At 39.6% G+C, this 21,530-nt stretch overlaps 1 protein-coding gene across 1 annotated transcript in view; it reads right to left on the bottom strand.

The window, feature by feature from the left end:
* The window catches only part of PRTG (protogenin), a 112,552-nt gene that overhangs the window by 59,441 nt on the left and 31,581 nt on the right, over positions 1–21,530 (bottom strand). The window contains exons 3-7 of the mRNA XM_073361472.1: positions 4,522–4,666; positions 2,630–2,763; positions 2,098–2,235; positions 775–933; positions 15–174 (exon numbers count right to left, since the gene is read on the bottom strand). Of these exons, the coding sequence (XP_073217573.1) occupies positions 15–174; positions 775–933; positions 2,098–2,235; positions 2,630–2,763; positions 4,522–4,666 (736 nt within the window). The remainder of the gene's footprint in view (positions 1–14; positions 175–774; positions 934–2,097; positions 2,236–2,629; positions 2,764–4,521; positions 4,667–21,530) is intronic.

Below are 21,530 nucleotides of genomic sequence, written 5' to 3'. Positions count from 1 at the left end.
AATGGTAATCTCACCTGTTGTACATTTTAATTCTACCATTGGAGTGTATCCTTCTTCCATTTTTCAACCATGACATTTTGGGTGCTGGAATTCCTTCTGCCTGACATGCAAAACGGGCAGTACCAGCTCTGGGCCTTGTTAAACTTTCCGGCCATTCCACAAATGAAGGTGGTGCTACAGGTAAATAATACGCAAAAATAAAAAATACAAAAGGTCTAAGGTGTGAATAAAACCAAGAGAATAAGAAGCACGACTCAGGCGAAGTGAAGTACATGTGGACATCTCCATGTGAAAAGCACGTGTGTTTCACATACACATATAGCATGTCTTTTGTTTTTTTAAAGTTGTATGTGTGAAGTGAACATATGAAAGTAAAGACTTTCATATTAGTTCATGTATGAGTGCATATCATATTAAGTCCAATGTATAAAATGCTGATCATGAAGCATTCACATGAGTTACATATATTTATACACATTGCCATATTTTTTTTCCTGTTAGAAAATTAATCTTTCAATAGCAAACGTGTAAAAACTCCATTACATCTGACTGTCTTTAAGAGCAAGCAAGCTGCCATACAATTCTTAAGTTACCAGTATATGGCACTAACGCATCTATCTAGTAACTCCATTTCACTGTGTGACCTCACTGCAATCCATATAGCTATATGGGTATAACAGAGGGTAGAATTTGGCCTAAAGTATCAAGTACAGAACAAAATTTCACATAGTAGCAGGCCGTTCTGGCACACTGTGGAATTCAAAGCAAGCTCACCTAATACAGTGAGAGTTGCCATTGCAACTGTGAAGTTCCGTGTGCCTGGAATAGTTGCTCGACAGACATAAACTCCAGCATGCTGCACCTTCACATCAGAGATCATGAGGTTCCCATTTCCGAGGACACGGGTATTGAAGACATCAATGGACTTGTGGTCTATTTGAGAGGAAAAGTTATTTTACAATGTTGCTCCCCAGTGAGTATTTAATCTAATCTACATGCTATATGGTCAAAAGCCTGGGGCAATATCCGATGCTGAAAAGATACAGAGGGAATTCATAGATGAGTTTATATAGGTTTCCATTTGTTATTTGGTTTGCCTGTGCATGTACTTTACTATTACTGGCCTACATGTATAATCCATTCTAGTATATATTTGAAGTTCTGCCTGTTTGCTGAATTCACTGCCAGGATCCCATGCAATCTACTGGGCACATTTTTACATCCTGTCCTTTGGCATTTTTTACTTCCTGCCTTGGGCTGGGACCGAATTCATCCCAAGTAACGTCCACATGCTTTTCACAGAGAGACAGAATTCAACTACTTGTAGGTTATATTGGGAGTGATCACCACATATTTTCTATAAACCTCCCAGCAGACACGATGCAGAAATCCTATTAAATTAACCATCATTTTTCCTTTTTCCTTATTTGTTTTTCTATATGTCTCCAGGCTCATTCAAACACATCTCTATTTATCTAACCTACCCTTAGAAGATGTGAAATACAGAAGCACCACTTTTGTTAATTTGTAAACCAGGTCTTCTATCAACACAGCCCTATATTTCCTTTTTATTGGTAAAGAACATTAGGCATGTGTGCAGAGGGAAGAAATAAAACGTATTCTTGTAGAAGAGTGAGACTTACTTGTCAATATTAGTTACAGCAAAATTCCCTCCCCCCTTCTTCCCACTCATTCTACTTAGGGGCAGATTAAGGCTCAATGTGACTTGAACCCCAAATGGCATTTGTATATTCCTCGGAGGAAGGTGAGGGGCAGAATTTGCAGGACCGTTTGTTTTGTGGTACATAACCACTCAAATCTGTCTGACTCCACCACTGAGTCTACTATAGTCACAAAGTCCCCAAAGGTCATCCCATGCTCCACCTTGTCAATATCATACCAGGGGCAGCGCAGAATTGACAGCAGGAGGTATGTAAATCCTAAGTGCCAAAAAACACCTGCAGGCTTATTTACAACATTGTGGAAAGATTGTGCAGAATGCTTTTCACTTATTTCACTCATCCCAACCTTTTCCACTAATCCATGGCATACACAAAACCCAAATAATAACCTAATTGTTGACATTTTAATGCCTACCTAAACGGCTCCATGAGATGATCGGCTTTGGATTCCCTGTAGCAACACACTCCAAGATGACAGTCTGATGAAGAGATGCTGTAATGTTCTGAGGACCAGCTATAATGGCTGGCTTCTGGAATGGCTTCAAGTCTAAGGCTTTAAAAAACAAAGATGATGCACAGGATTAAATTCAAACCCAAAGGATCATATGAAAATCCAATCAATCAAGAAATAAACCATGATAACCATATGTTAAAAATGAGGCAGCTTAAAGGTCATGCCTAAAGTTAAAATTACAACAGAAACACATTGTTTAATTGTGATGTTGCTAATAATGTATATTAAGGAAAGGACAAGAGGACGGTGAGGGGAAGAATTTGTGGGGAAAAGGAGCTGTTACTTCCACAGCTAATGGGTCATTTTCAGAATACATGCATCAAGGACAATTAGAGCACTATACTGCAGGCATGTTTGTATTTTGTAGATTCTATTAAGTCCAAGGCTATCAAATATGGGGAAGATGTTAAATGAAGGGATTATATATGTGTACCTGGAATAACACGTAGTGCTGCCTCAACACTTTTCCGTCTATTGGCTACAGTTGTAGCAACACATCGATAATTCCCAGCATCCCTCTTTTCAACACTATAGATCTGCAAAACTCCTGTTGGTAAAGCAGTTATCCTGTCAGGAAAACAAAAATACAGTATAGTTATGAATATTCTATTTATTGTAGAAAAGAACACAGACCACAATTTACTGACTTATCTGAGAGCAATCACCACATCAGTCTGAAAATGGCTGGCAGGAACCTCATAAAAACTTCTAAACACATGACTCACCTCTCTGTATTCCTTACCTTCAATGATCTATCAGGGAAATCTGCTCCATGCCCCATCCCCCACTGATGAAAGCATAGGAATTTACCTGTAAACATTGTTCGGCACCCTTAGGGCTTGTCTACACTACCGCGTGGGGTTGATCTAAGATACGCAACTTCAGCTACGTGAATAGCGTAGCTGAAGTAGACATACTTAGATCTACTTACCACGGTGTCTTCACTGCAGTAAGTCTACAGCTGACGCTCTCCCGTCAACTCTGCTTTGCGGCTCCTCATTCTGGTGGAGTACTGGAGTTGACGGGAGAGCGCTCAGCGGTCAATTTATCGCGTCTATATTAGACGCAATAAATCGACCCCCGCTGGATCGATCACTGCCTGTCGATCTGGCAGGTAGTGTAGACAAGCCCTTAGTGTAGACAAACCCCTCATTATTCAGCCTATTACTCTCAGATTGGTGGGTCTGAGGATTCATAGTCAAATATTTTCAAAAACGTTAACTGGTTTTCAGTGGTGATTTCCAGTTCAAGTGAATATCTGATCTCTAGAGAAACACACTCCATGCTGCCTGTAATTGCATCTACTATGCTTCCAACTCTTCTCCTTTTTCTCCCTCTGTTGCAACCAGGGAAGAGCGAACACAGACAGTCAACAGGAGTTATCTGGTGAAGTAGAAAGTTTGCCGGGGGGAGGAGGGGGAAGAATGCAGCAAAGAAAGGGGTAGGGGGACAAAGAAAAATCTATTGGGAGCATGCTGTGAGTTAAGTGATGATCAGGTCAAAGGAAAAGCACTACTGAGAAGGAATTCAATAGTATTAAGTGTTCCAGCCCAATTTACCCAGATACCATAATTCTTTATCATACCTGTCGGGAAAAGTATGCCCAACACTAGCTTTCTCACAGCAAACCTCATACATACCACTTGCGAAAAATTCCTCCAATTCAAATTGCTCCAGCAGCCAAACCCGCCCACCCGCACAGCACCCCATGACTACACATCGCCCTTTTACTTTAGTCATGGCTCCAGGCCAGAGATGGCTCAATTTTTTCATTCTATAGCGAGTAGCGCAAGGCAGCAATTTCCTGATGATTCCACTTCTCACAATCTCCTAATAATTTGTTTGATTAATTAACAGTCCAGTGAGTATCTTGAAACTTAAAAAAAAAATCCTTAAAAATAAACATAGATGGGCTTTCTATTCCTTTGTTGGTGTCTTTTGAGTGAGAAAATGGTTAAATAAGGCTTCAGTTCTGTGATATTTATTCATGTGAGTAACTTTATGGAAATAAGTAGTCTCATTGACATTAGTGGGACTACTCTTTTATATAAAAGTTACTCACATGATTAAGTGGTGCCAGGATTTATTTATTTATTCTGAAAGTCTGGACTGCAGTCCCAGTTTCTGTGTCAGACATATAATGTTATTCTGGTTGTTAATGATTCTGAGATGTTAACATCTGGGGTATAGTGCAGTTAGTGCTTTGTTATCAATAACGGCATTGAAAGGGTAAGATTCTCCATTCATACTGTGGTTTTAAGAATGACAGACTCAAAATGAGCACACAGAGTAAATATCATTCCAAAATGTAAAAAATCTACATACCTGTCCAAGGCTAGAGGTAAGGTTGTTCGATTCACTTCCCATGTGATTACGGCAGGAGGGTTTGCTGTTATTTTACAAGCAAACCGAGCCACTCCACCTTCTTGGACCTCAATTGAAAGTGGTTGGACTTCAAATGCAGAAATGGCTAAAAACAAAGAATGAAGAATTAAAATGCTGAAGAAAAATAAATTAGAAACAAATAAACCATACTAGAATCCAGTGAAGTTAAACATCAGATTACACAAGAAATGTACTTGCAGATTAATTTGCATAAAAATTGCCCAGAATGGTCCACTTCCCTACATTTAAAAAAGCAAGCATCTTTTAGGCTTTGTCTACACTAAACTTGCATTGTTTTAACTGAAGATGTGCTTTTAGACAAACTTAGTTAAACCAGTGCAAGTTTGCCTCTGGACCCACATAATATGATCTAAGAGTGGCTTATTTTGGTTTAGCGTAGCTGTTAAAAAATAAAAAAAATAAAGTATTAAACTAAATCAAAATAAACCACTCTTAAACTAAATTAAGTATATCTATAAACAAAATGGGCTCTGCTTTAACTAAAAGAAAAAAAGACCTCTCGTTAAATTGGTACAACTGTATGTTTACAAATGAACTCCAATCTGGAGCCTGATCCGACTATCCCAACTCTGGGTAAATTCCCATTCATTACAATTGGAACTTTGCACAAACAAACTGGGCTCCTGCCAGTTAAGTTTTGGTCCTGACTTTATAACAGCAGTAATTACTATCCTTCCTCAGTTCCAGAAAAGGCACCTGTAGAATTGTACAAATTTGGTTAGGATATTATTCTCAAGCCTCCCCAGGAAAGGGGGTGTAAGGCCTTGGGGGGATATTTTGGGAGAATAGGAACTCCAAGTGCTCCTTTCCCTGATTCTTTGTTAAATCACTTGGTGGTGGCAGCGTACCCTCCAAGGGCAAAGAATTTGTGCCTTAGGGAACTTTTAACATAAGCTGGTAGAAATAAGCTTAGGGGGTCTTTCATGCGGGTCCCCACATCTGTACCCTAGAGTTCAGAGTGGGGAGGGAACCCTGACAGGTGGGAATTGCGTGATGAAACAAGAGACCAGCATAATCCTACAGTCTCTTTGCTGATAGAACTCCCATTGACTTCAAAAGATGTTTGGTCTGCATAGGAACTGAAGGATTATGCCCACAATTTCCTGGTGTTTGTTTGCGATGTTATTTAAGAGGATTGTCAGGCAATCGATACTTAGGTTTTGTTAGAAGTTGTACAATCCACTTGCTCCCAGTTTTAAAGGGAACTATGTTCATAACATTTTAAAATGCCAGTGACAATAATGTATTTCCATGCAACACATACATTGCAGCTGGTGCAAGAGAACTTAAAAGTAGCACGCACCAGGGACACAAGTGAAACTGAAAAAAAGGAAGAGCAGTGACCTGCAAAAAATAAAATTGCATTAATGATGGATTGCTAACAGATTTACCAACTATTTTTATTTAAATAATCCAAGGTATATGTCAGTTACAAAGACAAACATTTTAAGTAGATTTTTTTTCCTTTGAGTGCCTTTTAAAACAAGAAAAGGAGTACTTGTGGCACCTTGTGAATGAGGTCTTAGGGATTCTAGATATCATGATTATGCAAAAAGTTGCACAATATTTTCACAAATAGCTTCCTATTTATTAATGTTACAAGGTTGGTTTTAAATATATATATTTTTTTTTACTTCCAATCAATCCCAGTTCATAAGCTGTTCTTCAACATAGCTCAATACCCACTCCTTCTACATCTTGCTTCTTTATGCAAATCTCTGATTTCTTCCTAATTCTTGACTTGTTTGTGCCAGTAAAATCAGTTTTTACAAGTCTATTGCGGTCTCGTGAAACCTGACCCTTTTGTAACATGCCTGTTTTCATTGAAAGTGCTGATACTAACTCCGTATCCAAGAACAAGTCATTATAAAGCAGTGCGGTTAAGAGGCCTGAGCTCTATAAAATTGATAAGAAACAAAGTCTCAAGACACGTGCATTATTTCTGAAAACAACCCTACAAAATGCAATAAATGTAAATCCCTTTTTATTTGAGGTTTCCTCCTCTTCTGTAGTCTAATTATTTTGTTCCCAGATTTACAGCCAAGAGAAAACTAACATTACTCCAGGAAGTTGGTGCTATCACCATTAACTTGTAAAATACAGTATCAAGCATACATAGCAATAATGAACTAGTTACTAACTGTACTCAGTTTTACAAATTCCAATAGTTCATTTGCTGGGAACCTGTGCTTGTACAGCTTCTTTGGAATACGTATATTTGTGTTATCATACATATTTCCTCAAAGGCACATTACAAAAGTCACCAATTCATAGAGGATGAAGAGCCCAATTCCGGAAGGTGCTGATCACCTGGAATCTTAGCATCTTTCAAAAAACAGACCCTAGAAAAACAAAAGAGCACATGATGTCATGCACTGAGGCAATGTTCTAATATAACATATTATTTATATTTATATAATATAAAAATGTGGATCAAGGTTTCTTGTACATGTATAAAATGCGTGCACAACTGGCTGAAAGACCATACTCAAAGAGTAGTTATCAACGGTCTGCTATTAAACTGGGAAGGCATATCTTGTGAGGTCCTGCAAAGGTTAGTCCTGTGTCTGGTACTATGCAATACTGTCATTAATGACTTGGATTACAGAGTGGAGAGTATGCCTATAAAATCTGCGGATGACACCAAGCTGGAAGGCGTTGCAAGCGCTTTGGACGACAGGATTAGAATTCAAAAAGACCTCAACACACTGAAGAATTGTTCTGAATTCAACAAGATGAAATTCAACAAAGACACGTGCAAAGTACTTCACTTAGGAAAATAATAACATAAACAAATGGTATAGAAGGGTACATCTTGCTCAGGAAGGACCGGCAGGGAAAAAAAGAGAGGTGGTGTTGCTTTATAACTAAAAATGAATACTTGGATTGAAGCTGAGAGGGAAATAGGAGACAGACTTGTTGAAATTCTCTGGGTAAGGATAAAAGTAGTAAAAAACAAGGTTGATGTCAGGGTAGGGGTCTACTACAGACCACCTAACCAGGAAAAAAGAGGTGGAAGAGGCTTTTTTAAACAACTAACAAAATCATACAAAGTACAGGACTTGTGGGGGGACTTCAGCTACCCAGACATCTGGTGGGAAAATAACTCAGCAGGGCACAGATGATCCAACAAGTTCTTGAAATGTATTAGAGCAATTTTTTATTTCAGAAGGTGGACAAAGCTACCAGGGGAGAGGTGTTCTAGATTTGATTTTGACAAACAGGGAGCAACTGGTTGAGAATTTGAAAGTGGAAGACAGCTTAAAGTGATCATGAAATGATAGAATTCATGATTCTAAGGAATAGTAGGAGGGAAAACAGCACAATAAAGATAATGGATTTCAAGAAGGCAGGCTTTAGCAAACTCAGGGAATTGGTAGGCAAGATCCCATGTGAAGCAAGTTTAAAGGGAAAAACACTTCGAGAGTTGGCAATTTTTCAGAGACATTATTACGGGCACAAGAGCAAACTATCCCCTCAAGTAGGAAAAATAGGAAATATGGCTCGGCTGCTAGTCCTAGCTGGGCTGGGGGGGACCAGACTTGCTCTTCCCCTGCAAGGAGCAGCCAGAACCAGGCCCGAGGCTGGAGCTGGGGCTGGGTCAGACCTCCCCTGGCTGCAGGAACCTCCACACCTCCCTCTGTTTGGGTGAAGGGGTGGGATCTGGATGCAGAGGGGGGTCTGGGTGCAGGGAGCCTCAAATGCAGTGGATGAGGCTCATATGTGGGACACTGAATGGAGGGTTCTGAGTGCATGGGGGGGGGCGTTGAGGCTCAGCAGGGGGGCAGGGTATGGGGGAGTCCAGATGTGCAGGGGTTATTAAAAAGTAACAGAGTCCGACATATGCCAAAATCCTTAACAAATATTATTACTTAACTGATCCACCACTTGTCAGAAGCTAAAAATTTACTGGTCAGTAAAGATAATGCATGCTTGTATTGTACAATATCTTTGTACTGTATTACTTGTAGAACAGGTTCAAACTAACTGGTAGCCAGAACCATGGGGGTAAAAGGGTAAAGTTTAAATAACTAAAGGCCTTCAAGTCAAAAATCATGCCCAATCTCTGTCATGGTAGATGTCCCGCCGGTGACAGCCTGGAATACTACCAAAAATTTCAGTGCTTCCCTTGCAGCTCAATAATAAACTGTATGATAAATTTCATCTCCAGGACACCAACCCTTCAATCAACATGTTAATCTACTTTGTGGTTTAACAAATCAAAACAATCTAAAACACAGTTGTTACTTCCTAGAACTGTCAGACTTTATTACTGCCCCATTCATTGAGAGCCAGGGCTTCCAGTCTGCAAGCTCTACATATGGCAGGGCACAGGAGGCTGCAATACACCACAGAGAAGAGCCAACACGTAACTGTGCTCCTTTGATCAGAGCATCAGGGAATGGAGCACAGAGTCAAACAATCCTGCACAGATAGCAACACCTAGGTGATTGCCACCCAAAACAAAACACCTGGTTGCTATGCTTTCTAGGGACCCCTCAACCTGTCAGATGTAAGCTTCATGTCATTAGGTGAACCCTGATCTGGTATTTAATGGAAATTGCAGTGTTTCCTAGTTGCTTCACAGTAATTTGCACCAAATCAAGGTAATCTGAAGTCTAACCCTGGAAACAGGGTCATAGTCAATAACACTCCTAATAAATTGGCCTACAGGGAAAATGAGAAAAAAAGGCACCATCCCCTCCTTTCCTAGAGGGCGATTTAAAGGAGATATTCTCTGCAAGTTTATATTTAGAGATGGGCATGATCCACAAAGTCTGGACCTGAATCCAAACTTCCTCAAACTTTGCAGTCAGGTATGTGCTCACTTCTGGGGCTTGGGGTGAGGCCAATTTCTATTTGAATAATAGCAATATTTAAATAAGGAACAATCTCTGTTTGCATCGGACATTGTAGGGCTGAAGATATTTGTTTAATATCTACATATACCCTCCCCTCCCATATTGGCCCTTAGTGGTTTTGAACTGTGTGCTGGTCAGAGGTAAATTTCACACAGTGCTGCATGGTAGAGTGATTGGGCTGTTCAGGACACACAAATGAGGATGTCCTTGTCCTGAAGAGAGATACTTGTTTGTTAGCCATAAGCAACATGGTTTCTTATACCGTCTCTTGAAAATATTTAAGATAAAGTTTAACTAAGCTCTGGTTAAGTCACAATTTAAAAGACAGATAGATTAGGAAGAGTTTAAGGTTGAGCAACAAAAATAAGAGGTTTAGAAAAATCAGACCTATGAGGAAAAAGTTTTAAAGAATTGGAAATGATTAGTTTGGAGGAAAGGAGGCTGAAGGGAGACATAACTGCCTTACAAATACATACAAAGAAATATTAGAAAGGACAGAGACCAATTATTCTCATTAATCAGTGATGATTGAACAAGTAGTTTGAACTAGGCATTGAACAAGGCTTTAGCAACAGCAGGGGAAATTTAGGTTAACTACTGAAGGGAAACTTTATAGCTATAAGAACCACTAGTCCATGGAACAAGCTACATTTGGTACCTATCTATCAGAGAGTATTTAAGCATCATAAAATTGATCCTGCCAGATCTCAGGGAGTAGATGACACACTAGAGATCCCTTCCCAATGCAAATTATTCCTTCCCCAGGAAATCTCTAGAATCTGTCCACTAGGCTTTTCAAACATATCAGGGCATGCATGCTTCCACTGGTATGTTACATGCTTTCATTGCTATGTTATGGCATGATGAATCTTTGCATAGCTGGCCTTCCCTCCTTCACCCCTCCCTTTTCTTTTACACTATTCTTCTCTGTCCAAGTCTTATCAATGCAGTAAGCTGTGCATCAATAAACCCTAAAACCTATGTAGATAAGATACTGTGGATAGCCTATACATGAAAGGACATCTAAGTAAGAAACAAAGAGTAAGAGAAGCAGCACTAAGTGGAATATGTAAATATCAGAGAATTCAGGAGTTCAGTAAAACAAGTTAAGAAGTGTAACACTGCCAAATAACCAGGAGCTATATCTTCAAATCCTCATTTAGATACTTTTTCCCCATCTGTAACATGGATGTGTTTACTTCAGGAAAAAAGGGGTAGTTTTATGGGTGTTCTGCTATATCTGTATTCTTTTCAAAGCACAGCAAGTCAATGTACTTTATCTGTTACTTGAGATAAAAAGTGACAAGATGATAGAAATCTTTAGACCATTTAACTAAAAAGGGGGGGAGGGAGGGGAGAATCACAATTCCTTGTAGGAAAGAGAGCCACAGATTCCCCCTTTGCTGTCTTGGTAACTGTTCAATTATATCAGAAAGAATGATATCCTTGTTGCATTTTAAAACAATTGATAAGATTTTGGGAAAGATTATTACTATTTTTAATCTATCTATTTATTTAAAAACATAGCTGAATTCAAGATACCAAATTTATTTTACAGATGTCTGAACGGCATGACCCTAAACCTCTCAATCATTACAGAGAAGAGAAATCTGACTAAATCAATATACCAGCAGTAAAAACAGCTGTGCTTTTTTGGAAAGCTGATAACTTTGTAGAAAGAACAACAAAAAAGATACAAAGAAAAAAGATGGTTTCAAATTAAATGTTGTTTCCTTTTAATCATAAAACAATTTATAACCAAGTCAATGGATTATGTTCCTGTATATAGCTCATGATGTTTATAAAAGACTCCAGCATACAAATATCCTAGTTCCCAGATGACTTTCCATGCAAGAAAAATCTTTCCAGGAGACTGCAAACACTTTTCAAGAATGATTTCCAGGATGCTGGCAGATGACAGCTTCTTGAGGCATTTAAAATTCCATGTTTCCAGTAAGCTGCTAAAGGCTCTTCCCTTGCACATCAATTGACTCAGCAGCACAAGGACAGTGAGTGCCATCTAGTAGAATGTATGGTACCCAAAGGGCTGTGATGTATTCCTCTCAGCTTACTGAACAACACTGCAGCAGCCTGACTTCAACCAGAATTTGTGTTCTAGGCAGGGGACATACAGACCCCTCTTGCTTTTGTATTTGAAGCTAATACAATAATCCTGTCAGATCAAGCCTCCAAGGTCCTGACTGCCTCTTGGGAGGTACTGAATACATTTACCTTCAACTCCCATTGAAGTTAGTGGATGGGGTTCAGTATCATCAGGCCCTCAACAAAAAATAAACACTGAGGGTAAATTTATGTTAGAGGCCAATAAAAACTCTCGCATCCAAAACTTGCTTTATGTTTTAATATGAAACTTTATCTTGAACCAATTTAAAATTCATAAACTAGGGAGTGGGATAGTGCCTTCCTCCTGCTATTTATTATCTTTTCTCTTCTGTATTAGGCCACTCATCCTTTGCTTTGTGGCTGTATTTATTATTCAATGGAACTACTATATTGACAACAAGGGAAATGATCATTGGTGAAGGGGGTTACTAGGCTTGTCTTTTCCCTCTGGAGTCCTGTTCACAACTGGCTTTGTTCAGAAATCAAATACATTTGATGATTTTATTATAGTCCTTTGTGGACATTTGCCTGGAACACAGAACCTCCCAGGGATTCAACACAACTGGGCAGCGTCTGCTCAGCAGAAGCCCAGAACCAAATTTCTAGAGTAGCTGCAGTGCTGGGGAACAGTACTAAAATGCACCAACACTTATGTGGAGCAAATCTGCAAAGTGCCTGCCACCTCCTTCTCACTGCACACTCTGCCTCTCCCTTTTAAAGCAGTAAAAATAAAATAAATAAATAAATAAAAATAAACCGAAGCAAAGTTTGTGGATGTATTAGCCAGCAGACCCATTTTGATTATTAATTAATTAGGACACTAGTATAGAAAAACTCTTTTGCAGGTAAAGTCAACAGGATATATAATCTGGAAACCAACCTGGAAATGAGGTAGATAGTATATTTCTACCATAATGCACTGGAAAGTGGAGACAGCACTCTAGCTTCCGTGAAAGGAATGCAATGAGAAACAAATCCATGTTGCTCTCTAGTGATTTTCACTCATCCACAGTGAAAGTGGCGGTGTCATACTAAAATGGGGGCAACACCAAGTTGCCCTGATATAAGGAAGGGCTACCATAACACCATGCCCCTTTTGGAAGAAAATTACTTGGCACTCTCTACACCATGCTCTAAGCTGAACATGTCCTACACAATCTGAAGCATGCCAAGGACATGGAGGCTTTAGGAGGCGATCATGGTGGAGATTACCTGATGCACCCAGTCTCTCTCTCCATTCTGTCATTTCACTAAAGACATGCTTTAAGTCCAAGGGGAGATGGATATTTATGATCTTTTGGACCTTGGCACAGGATGACTGCTCCAAAATGCAACCTGACACAGGTATCTTATCTAGACTCAACACATTTGGCTCTCTTGGTCTTCTTGGCCAACCTGTAGATTCTTCTGAAGCAGTTTCTGAAGTCTGGTTGGGCGACTCATGGGAGGGACACAAGGGGAGGCACCACCTAAAGGGGGGCATGTGACCCCCCCATGTGACTCCTCCCTGCCCCCAGCCCAGGGGCCCCGCACTCTCTCCATCCCCTCCCCATCCCATGTTACTGGGGTGGGTGGGGGAGGGGTGTCCTCCTGCTGCACTGGGAACCGCAGTGGTGAAAGGAACAGAAAGTGGGGCTGACAGGCAGCCTCACGCCGGCAGCTCCTCCGGTGTGCAGGTGTACCAGTACCAGCCCCGCCCTCCCCACCACATCCCTGTCCTCTGGCGGGGCTGTACAAACCCTAGAGACACAGCTGCGTGGAAGGACTGGGGGCAGGGCTGGGAGCAGTCCAGCCATGCCAGAGGAGCTGCCGGCCTGGGGCCACCCAGTGGACCCACATTCTGCTCCTTCTGCCACTGCAGTTCCCTGTCGAATGTGACTCTTCTTGCCCCTCCCAGGCATCACCTTTCCTTCCGATCTTCCTTCTTTTTCTGCATAGCCATAAAGAGAGCTTGTTTAACTACTGGAGACAAACAGTTGTGAACTGCTAAGCTCCTTCTATAAAAGGGAGTGACATCACCCTAAAAAGCCTCTTTTAGACTGTCTCCATCTAATGGCAGGGAGGAAGCGGGTCAGTGTGCCAGACTGTCCTAGAACAGTGGTTCTCAACTAGGGGTATGTGTACCTCTGGGGGGTACACAGAGGTCTGCCAGGGAGTATATCAACTCAGCTAGACATTTGCCTAGTTTTACAACAGGCTACATAAAAAGCACTAGCGAAGTCAGAACAAACTAAAATTTCATACAGACAGTGACTTGTTTATACTGCTCTACATTTCATATGACTCTATATACTATACACTGAAATGTAAGTACAATATTTATATTAAAATTGATTTATTTTATAAATGTATGGTAAAAATGAGACAGTAAGCAATGTTTCACTAATAGTGTGCTGTGACACTTCTGTATTTTTAGGTCTGATTTTATAAGCAAGTAGTTTTTAAGTGAGGTGAAACCTGGGGGTAAGCAAGACAAATCAGACTCCTGAAAGGGGTACAGTAGTCTGGAAAGGTTGAGAACCACTGCCCTAGAAGAGCAAATAGTAAAAGATAACTCAAAAAACAAGAAGTGAAACTTACCTGTTATGGACTTTTCTTCTTAGATTGGCAGAGATTTAGCAAATGTCTTATTTAATTAAAAGCATGGCTTTCCCTGGAAACCACCAGCTGCTTTTCAATTATACCAGATATATACATTACCACAACCAAAACTTCTTGATAAAAAATTTAACAACATGAAATTCTGTTCACAGATTAAATTTCCTTTTCCTATATTCTTGCTTTTCATTGAGAACTTTGAAATCGGGTATTTTTGCAAAGGAATAAAATATGTTACATTGGGATTCCTGGAACTTGAACAAACAAGCTAATTTCCCATTTATGTTAGAGTTATATATATGAGGCTACCCTTTGAAGAGAGATCAGTAATAAAAATACACAGTCAATAAAAGCAGCACCCATTTTATTCAGCTGTCTGAAGAGTCACAGGCCAAGTTCTTGCTATTCATGCTGAATAGGGAAATATATATATTGCTAGTTTTTCACTGTTCTTGGTATTTTTGACTCTAGTGGTGGAGGTGGATATCGTACTGAGAAGACACTAAGAGCCAGATCCTACAAGGGGGTGAGATCTCTTATGAGATCCTAAGCACTTTCGATGGACATTCAGCACCTCACAGGATGCGATTCTTAATCTGTGATGCCAGAAGGTTAAACCGGATTATAAAATGTTTATGTACATTATTTCATTGAAGGTGAATGTTTTCCAAACATAGCAATGTAATAGGCCACTGTAGATTAACTCATCTAATTTCTCAGAGTGCTATTCCAAAAAGAAGTTGATGGCAAAGCAAAACCAAAGAGAAGTATAGCCGTCCCTTGATTAATTTCCTGAATTTCCCCCAATTCATTTATCGATCGTTACGATTGGTAGAAATGGACAGAGATGTTAAAATATAGGGACACTGCAGCAAACACTGACCTTATTCACAGCTACTACAGTAGCTGCTCACTTGAATCCTTGGAAATGTTCCTGAAGTGTCTACGGGAGGAAGGTAACAATTTCTAAGCCTCTTCCAACCACCTGAACATTACTATATATTGTATCCCATGTGCTTGAGGTGGATAGGAATAGGATATATTTATTTCAATAGTACAGGAAATTGTATATTCATCCTTACATACACACAAAAGACAGTCTAGTTTTCAAGTTGAATTGAGTATCATCCATTTTAATATTCATTTGCTCTTCAGACTAAACTGAATCCAAATCCACTTCCAACCCCAGGAAAGCAATTGGTTGGGTGAGAGGGGAGCCTTGCCCTTCCTTCTCTTCAAGATTTCAAGCCCTTAAAGGTATGGTCTCCAGATTCCTTCCCCAGCCACCATTCATTCCCAGGACACGTAGGTCTCTATATGCACCTACTGGACTCTTCCAAATCCTTAAAGAGCCAAGCCAGGTGGCGAGGTAGGCCAAGCATTGGGCACTATTGCCCTCAATGGTAGACTACCCCGTCACAATGATGGAACGTTTTTAAAGTCACTTTTATTTAGCATTTACTCTGAACTCCAATTACCCCCCTTTCCTATTAAAACCCCCAGAGGGAACTCAGGAGCATGCACCAGTAAGAAACTCAGCAGCTGACTATGTTAACTGAAAATGTCAAAGAGTATGTTAACATTCAGTGTACCACTAGAGAATGTTTGCTATTTGTTGGTAAGAAATAGCACATATGGTACATATTTTTCCAGCTATTGCTCAGACTCAATAAGTTGCCAGGATAAAGGCTGACAACAATTCTGTATCTTCCTAAAATTAGAGTGATGGATGAGGATGTATTTTCTCTGACTTTACCAGTGTTAAGGGACTTCAATATTTGGAACACCTAAGAGGCACAGTTTCAAAGGAGGTTATTCTAGATACTACTGGAAAACATTCCAGTCTCATGCAATTACCTTAGACTATTACAATTAACTAATAGGGAGGTTAAATGAGACTGAATCAGGACTGATATTGCTGCATTGATTTGACCTTAACAATAATTGATGTGGGGTATTTTTTAATCTGTTTATCTTAAGGATTTTTCCTGTTTCCCATTTTGAACTCTCAGCCAGGCAATTAATTATTTAAAAAGGAGATGAATCAGAATTACAGGCTCACCACTGAAAGTCTGAATTGATTTCTATTATTTTGATGGTTTTGGAATGTATCTATTGAAGGGAATTCTGGCACTTGTTTTATTTTCCTGAGCTGTTTATTTAGTTATATTAAAAGCTACATTTCTTCATTCTTCTTCCTCAACATTTTTTCCAAGCCAGATTGTAGATTTTATTGAAGTGGGGATGGGGGGACTTGGAGACTGTATATGCAACAGGAAATTTGGCATCATTGGGAGTTGTGTAACTAGATCAAGGGAAGAGTAGAGCCCAATACGTTTAAAACTGTTAATGGACTTTTTTCCATTTTCCTTTCTCAGAACCTGATCCAAAACCCATTGAAGTCAACTGGTAGCCTGTCCCTTGACTTCAATAGGCTTTGGATCAGGCTCTTACTTTTGAGGCACTGGATCCTTTAAGAGTATATTAGTTCTCTGGTCTGTTTTTACAGCAGATGTGTGCTTTGGGGTCAGAGTGCTCTGGTGTATATTTGGTTTTACAAATACCAGTAAAAAGAAATTTAAAAAACCAAAACAAAATTAGTGTAAAGTTAGCCAATTGCTTAGTTCAACCTAAAATTCAAACCTATAAGCTAGAAAGGTGAAAAATAGGTTGTCCAAACACTTGGATAAATAAATAGCTGAATTACAAATCCTGTTTCAATAATGTGAAAGATGCTTAAATACACATAATAAGCCAGATGTGATTATGAGCTTTTACACTGTCACTACAAACATCCTGATCACACATGCAGTGCACTCCTCAGACATAATTTTTCTCCAAGTTATATAAAATTTCATTATTATCAGAGCTCAGAAGCTAGAGTACATATTTGAAAATCCAGCAGTCAATAGCAGGTAGACTACACCAGGAGCCAATTCTTTTGGGAACCTTAGTGCTGATGTTCCTTGCTTTCAACAACATGTTTGTTTTTTTTTTAATTTGGGGGGATATAAATCTGCCTTACTTACAGAGGTAATCACAGAAAGCTTTCATCAATAAATAGTGGGGGGATTCCAGATGTAGTAATGAGAAAGGATTCTGGCCATCTGCCCCTTCTGCTATCCTCAGTTCATCACCTTTGCCCTAGACCAACCTTCTCTAGGGCCTGGATCACTAAACTAAAGGCTGATCCCCTTCACAGAACTTACTGCAGTTCTGGCTTCCAGTAACCTGTCAATCACTCACATCTGGGAAACCCTATGCTCTGATGAGTTTGAGACTCCATGGCACTCCAACAGAAATTTAATTTCTAACCCACATGAGTTAATGTCATCAAACACTTTAAAAAAGTGAGGCGAGAGAGAAAGAGAGAAAAAGACTCAAAAACACTATTCTGTAGAGACTCCAATGCATCTTCATCTGATCCCTGTCTCTTAAACTTAAGCAATTTAGAGTAGGATTTGAGTCTGTATGGCTTGTACAGCACCAAGAAACTGTTGATTTTTAACAAATAAATATTAACTGCTTTGTGACAAACCCTGTGTAACAGAGAGATGGTTGAATTGAAGATAATGGAGATAATAAATGAAAGATATCTATTAAAGGTTCCCCTAGGATTACCCTTGGGTCAATATTACAGCCACAGTAAAACAAGAAAAGCTTCTGGAAAATAGGTTAACCCAAATAAGCCACTCAAGTAACAGGTAGCAAAGTGAAATAGCTAAACTCCTGCAGCTGGACTGATCTGTTTTCTACTTAATGTCAGCTTTAGATGCAAACATTCACTAAGACCTGGTCTCTACTAGGAATTTACTTTGGTATAGTTACGACTCTCAGGGGTGTAAAAAATCCAGGCACTCAAGAGACGTAGCTAAGCCGACCTAACTCCTGGGGTAAACAAGTGCTAGGTCAACAGAAGAATTCTTCCATTGACCTAGCTACTGCCTCGCAAGGAGGTGGATTACCTACACCGACATGAGAAGCCTTCCCAAAAGTATAGGTAGTGTCTACACCAATGTCCCCTCTAATTTTTGACAGGCCGTGTGCTCAAAAAATTTATTCTGTGCAAATAGTTGTGCGCGTTGTGTTTCACCGTGTGCGCGGGGTTTAGGATCTGTGTGCGCATACACACATGCATAGCTTAGAGGGAACAGTGGTCTACACTGAAGCACTTCAGCAGCACAGCTGAAGCATTTTAAGAGTAGCCCTAACTGTCAAAAGACAGTTGCAGCTACATCTTATCGATCACTAAACATGAGCACCTTACCCATAAGCAGGGTGGATTTGATTTAAATCAAATTGATTTAAATCATGGTTTAAATCACTAGTCAGGAAGACCCAATTTAATCATGGATTTCTACATAAAAGTGCATTCTTCTTGGTTGTTATATCCTTAATATATGTTCTTCACAACTCAGAGATAGATATAGGTTTCATTTTTAGAAGGTACAAACTACACATTTTTAAACAGGGATGTACTTTGAAAACTTCATATTAGTTTTACAGCTATATCAGAAAACAAATGATTGTTTGGTTATTTCATTTACCAAAGGTAATTGAAACAGATATTTATGAAGTCATTGGGAGGTTAACTATCTCCAATTCAACCGGTTAATCATATATATTTGGAGGATTTTCTTGCCATGCTGTTTTAGGAGGAGAACATCACCAGACAGACATTATTTTATTTAATTAAAACAACGTTAAGTATTCTGGATTTTTTTCTTCAGCAGCAAACATATAATATTTTAACAAAACAAACATATGTCCTTCGCTTCTCACATTTATCTCCAGACTTCTTCTCCGTGTCCAGATCTATTCCGTCCCCAACAATCTTCTATTCATTGAACTTTTTGAAACTTTGCACTTTTAGAGAGCGGTAAAGCATTGACTCTGTGTATACAAATTTGCAGAGGGACAATAGAGTTGAGGTCTGTTATGTATCACCTCTATACATTATTTATTTATTTAAAAACATTTTTGCTGTTAACAAGCATGTTATCTCTGGAGAGACAAATCCACAGTTTGAGAACTGCAAAACTAAGCATCTCTGATGGTATCTTCTAGACTGAGCACTAAGCCCCATTGGCTAGATAGAAAGATTAACCTAAATAATCTATACAGAAGCCCCTGGAACCTCATAAAATTGGGTCCCTAATCCATGAACTATTGGAACTCATTTGCAAAACTTTTCTTAAACATCACATGAATATATTGTCTCATGCTATAGAATTAGAAATTTATAATCCCTATTCCATGATGAGATATCTTTGAGCTATCTTTAGATAGGTTTTCTCCTCAAAAAGCATTTTATCAAAAACATCCAATTTAAACCCAAAAAAAATCCAAAAAATTTGATTTATTTTAAAAAATCATTGATTTTTATCCACCCTGCCCATAAACTCTATGGAAACTGTTCTTTGCATCTACATGTGCACACATTTTCATTTTCTGAAGTCTGGGTACCTAAAGTCAAGTCTGCTAAATTCTATTTCCTCTCTTGTGCTGGAAATCTTCCAAGAGATAGTCACAAAATTACATATTTACACAGTAATTATGAAGATAGAAGACAGCTCATCATCAATTTAGATTAAACTGATGTGAGGCTGAGAAAAGAAATTATCTTGTCGGAAAAAAACAGGCTTTGAGAAAGCAATGCAAAACTTTTATACATTAAAAATATATTTGCAAAATAATGTCCAAAGATTATTTTCTGTTTTTAAAAATTTCCAATTCTAGGAATCAAAGATTTTATAGCGCTTAACAGATAACTTAACTAAGAGGTCAAGGCAGAGTAACAAAGTTTTTGTCTGCCTAGACTCCTCAAACTAACTGCTGATTTTCTGGTATCGAAGAATGCTACAATCCAAAGACAATGCTGCTCCTTTCTTGAAGGCTCCTAATTTAACAGCTGACAAATGATCACTCTGAAATCTCCATATGGGGAGGACACATGAAGACTTTGGTTATTATGAAGAGATGCTAAACCACAGTTAAGGCTGGAGGTAGCTTCTCATAATAAAACCAATTATGACCACACCCCCTCATCCCCACTAGCTTCTCAAAACTAAATTAATCCACCTGAAGTTTCATCGGTATGATTTTCTCTTTCTGAAAAAGTTTGAGACTGGGCATTTGGGGGAAAAGGTAAGGAGAAGCACTCACGATTTTGAACATTTTTTGTAAATATTTAGGCTCTTCATAAACTTCAATATGGCTTGGCCTAAAAATTCCTAAACCTGTTTTTCTCAGGGACTGGGACAGAAATTGAGAAGGCAAATTTCCTGTTTAAGAGGAAAAGCAGAGACCACCTTGGAAACGAAACCAGGCTAAGTCAGAAAACTTTCTCCTTACAGAAGTCACGTGCAAAGACAGCAATTGGCCTGCAGGCCAATGTTATGGCCACATTCCAGAACAGAAGGGCAAGGAAAGGAAGAAGCTCAAAGGAGTCTATACAGAGGTAGTTCAGAAGACAGTTTTGACTTCAGGCAAGGAGCAGAGCTTTGAAGGGGTGGATAAGTAACCACCTTGGATAATCTGGATACTAGGAGGTGAGATTCAACTGATACTCCACACCCATCCACGGAGGACACTGGCCTGGACCCTAAAGGAATTAGCTGAGAGGCCTCGCTTGACCCCATCCTGGAGGAGCTCTAGAATGGAAGAGGATCTTGGCTTTCCTGGCCAGGATTCAGTAGATTTTACTCCAGGAGGAAAAGATCAAACAAATTCTGCTGGAGATATAAGAGGTGCCCATTTTTCAGAAAAGAAGGAGTATGTGTGAAATTCCTAGTCTAGGTAAGCAGATTCGCTAATAAATCCCACTATGAGGGTGGAGAATGGGCCTTCAGGACAGGAGATCCTTTCTTTCTGGAAGGGGAAAACTGCTCCCTCTCTGGAGAGGCTGAGGAAGTCTGCAAACCCAATTCACCTTGGCAAACCTGAGGCAGTGAGGATCAGGGAGTTACAATCCTGTCCTGCTTGAGATTATAAGGAATTCATTCTGAGCCCAGGGCCTGGGGTCACAGTATCTGCTGCAGTACTTGTGTACATTTCAATTGCTGCTTCAGGCAAACTGATGGATGGTCCTGGACTGAATCCTGAAAACTACATGGAAGACCGCTTTCCAAAGCAGGGAGCCTGAATGAAGGCAAGTGTGCTTTAGGCAATCTGGTTGGAGACTGTGCTGATCAGAAACATGGAGAGCCTTGCGCACTTCCCAGGTGTTCTGCTCACTTGACCAGGATGATGGATCCAAAGAGAAAGATCTCTTCAAGGAGTTGGCTCTGATCAGTCACCAACCATGGCAATTTCCTGGGGATAGCAGTCAGGGGAGGAGGCTAC

The sequence above is a fragment of the Lepidochelys kempii genome, chromosome 10 (genome assembly GCF_965140265.1).
Source record: "Lepidochelys kempii isolate rLepKem1 chromosome 10, rLepKem1.hap2, whole genome shotgun sequence".
NCBI lineage: Eukaryota > Metazoa > Chordata > Testudines > Cheloniidae > Lepidochelys > Lepidochelys kempii.
This window is presented reverse-complemented; position numbering and strand designations above follow the sequence as displayed.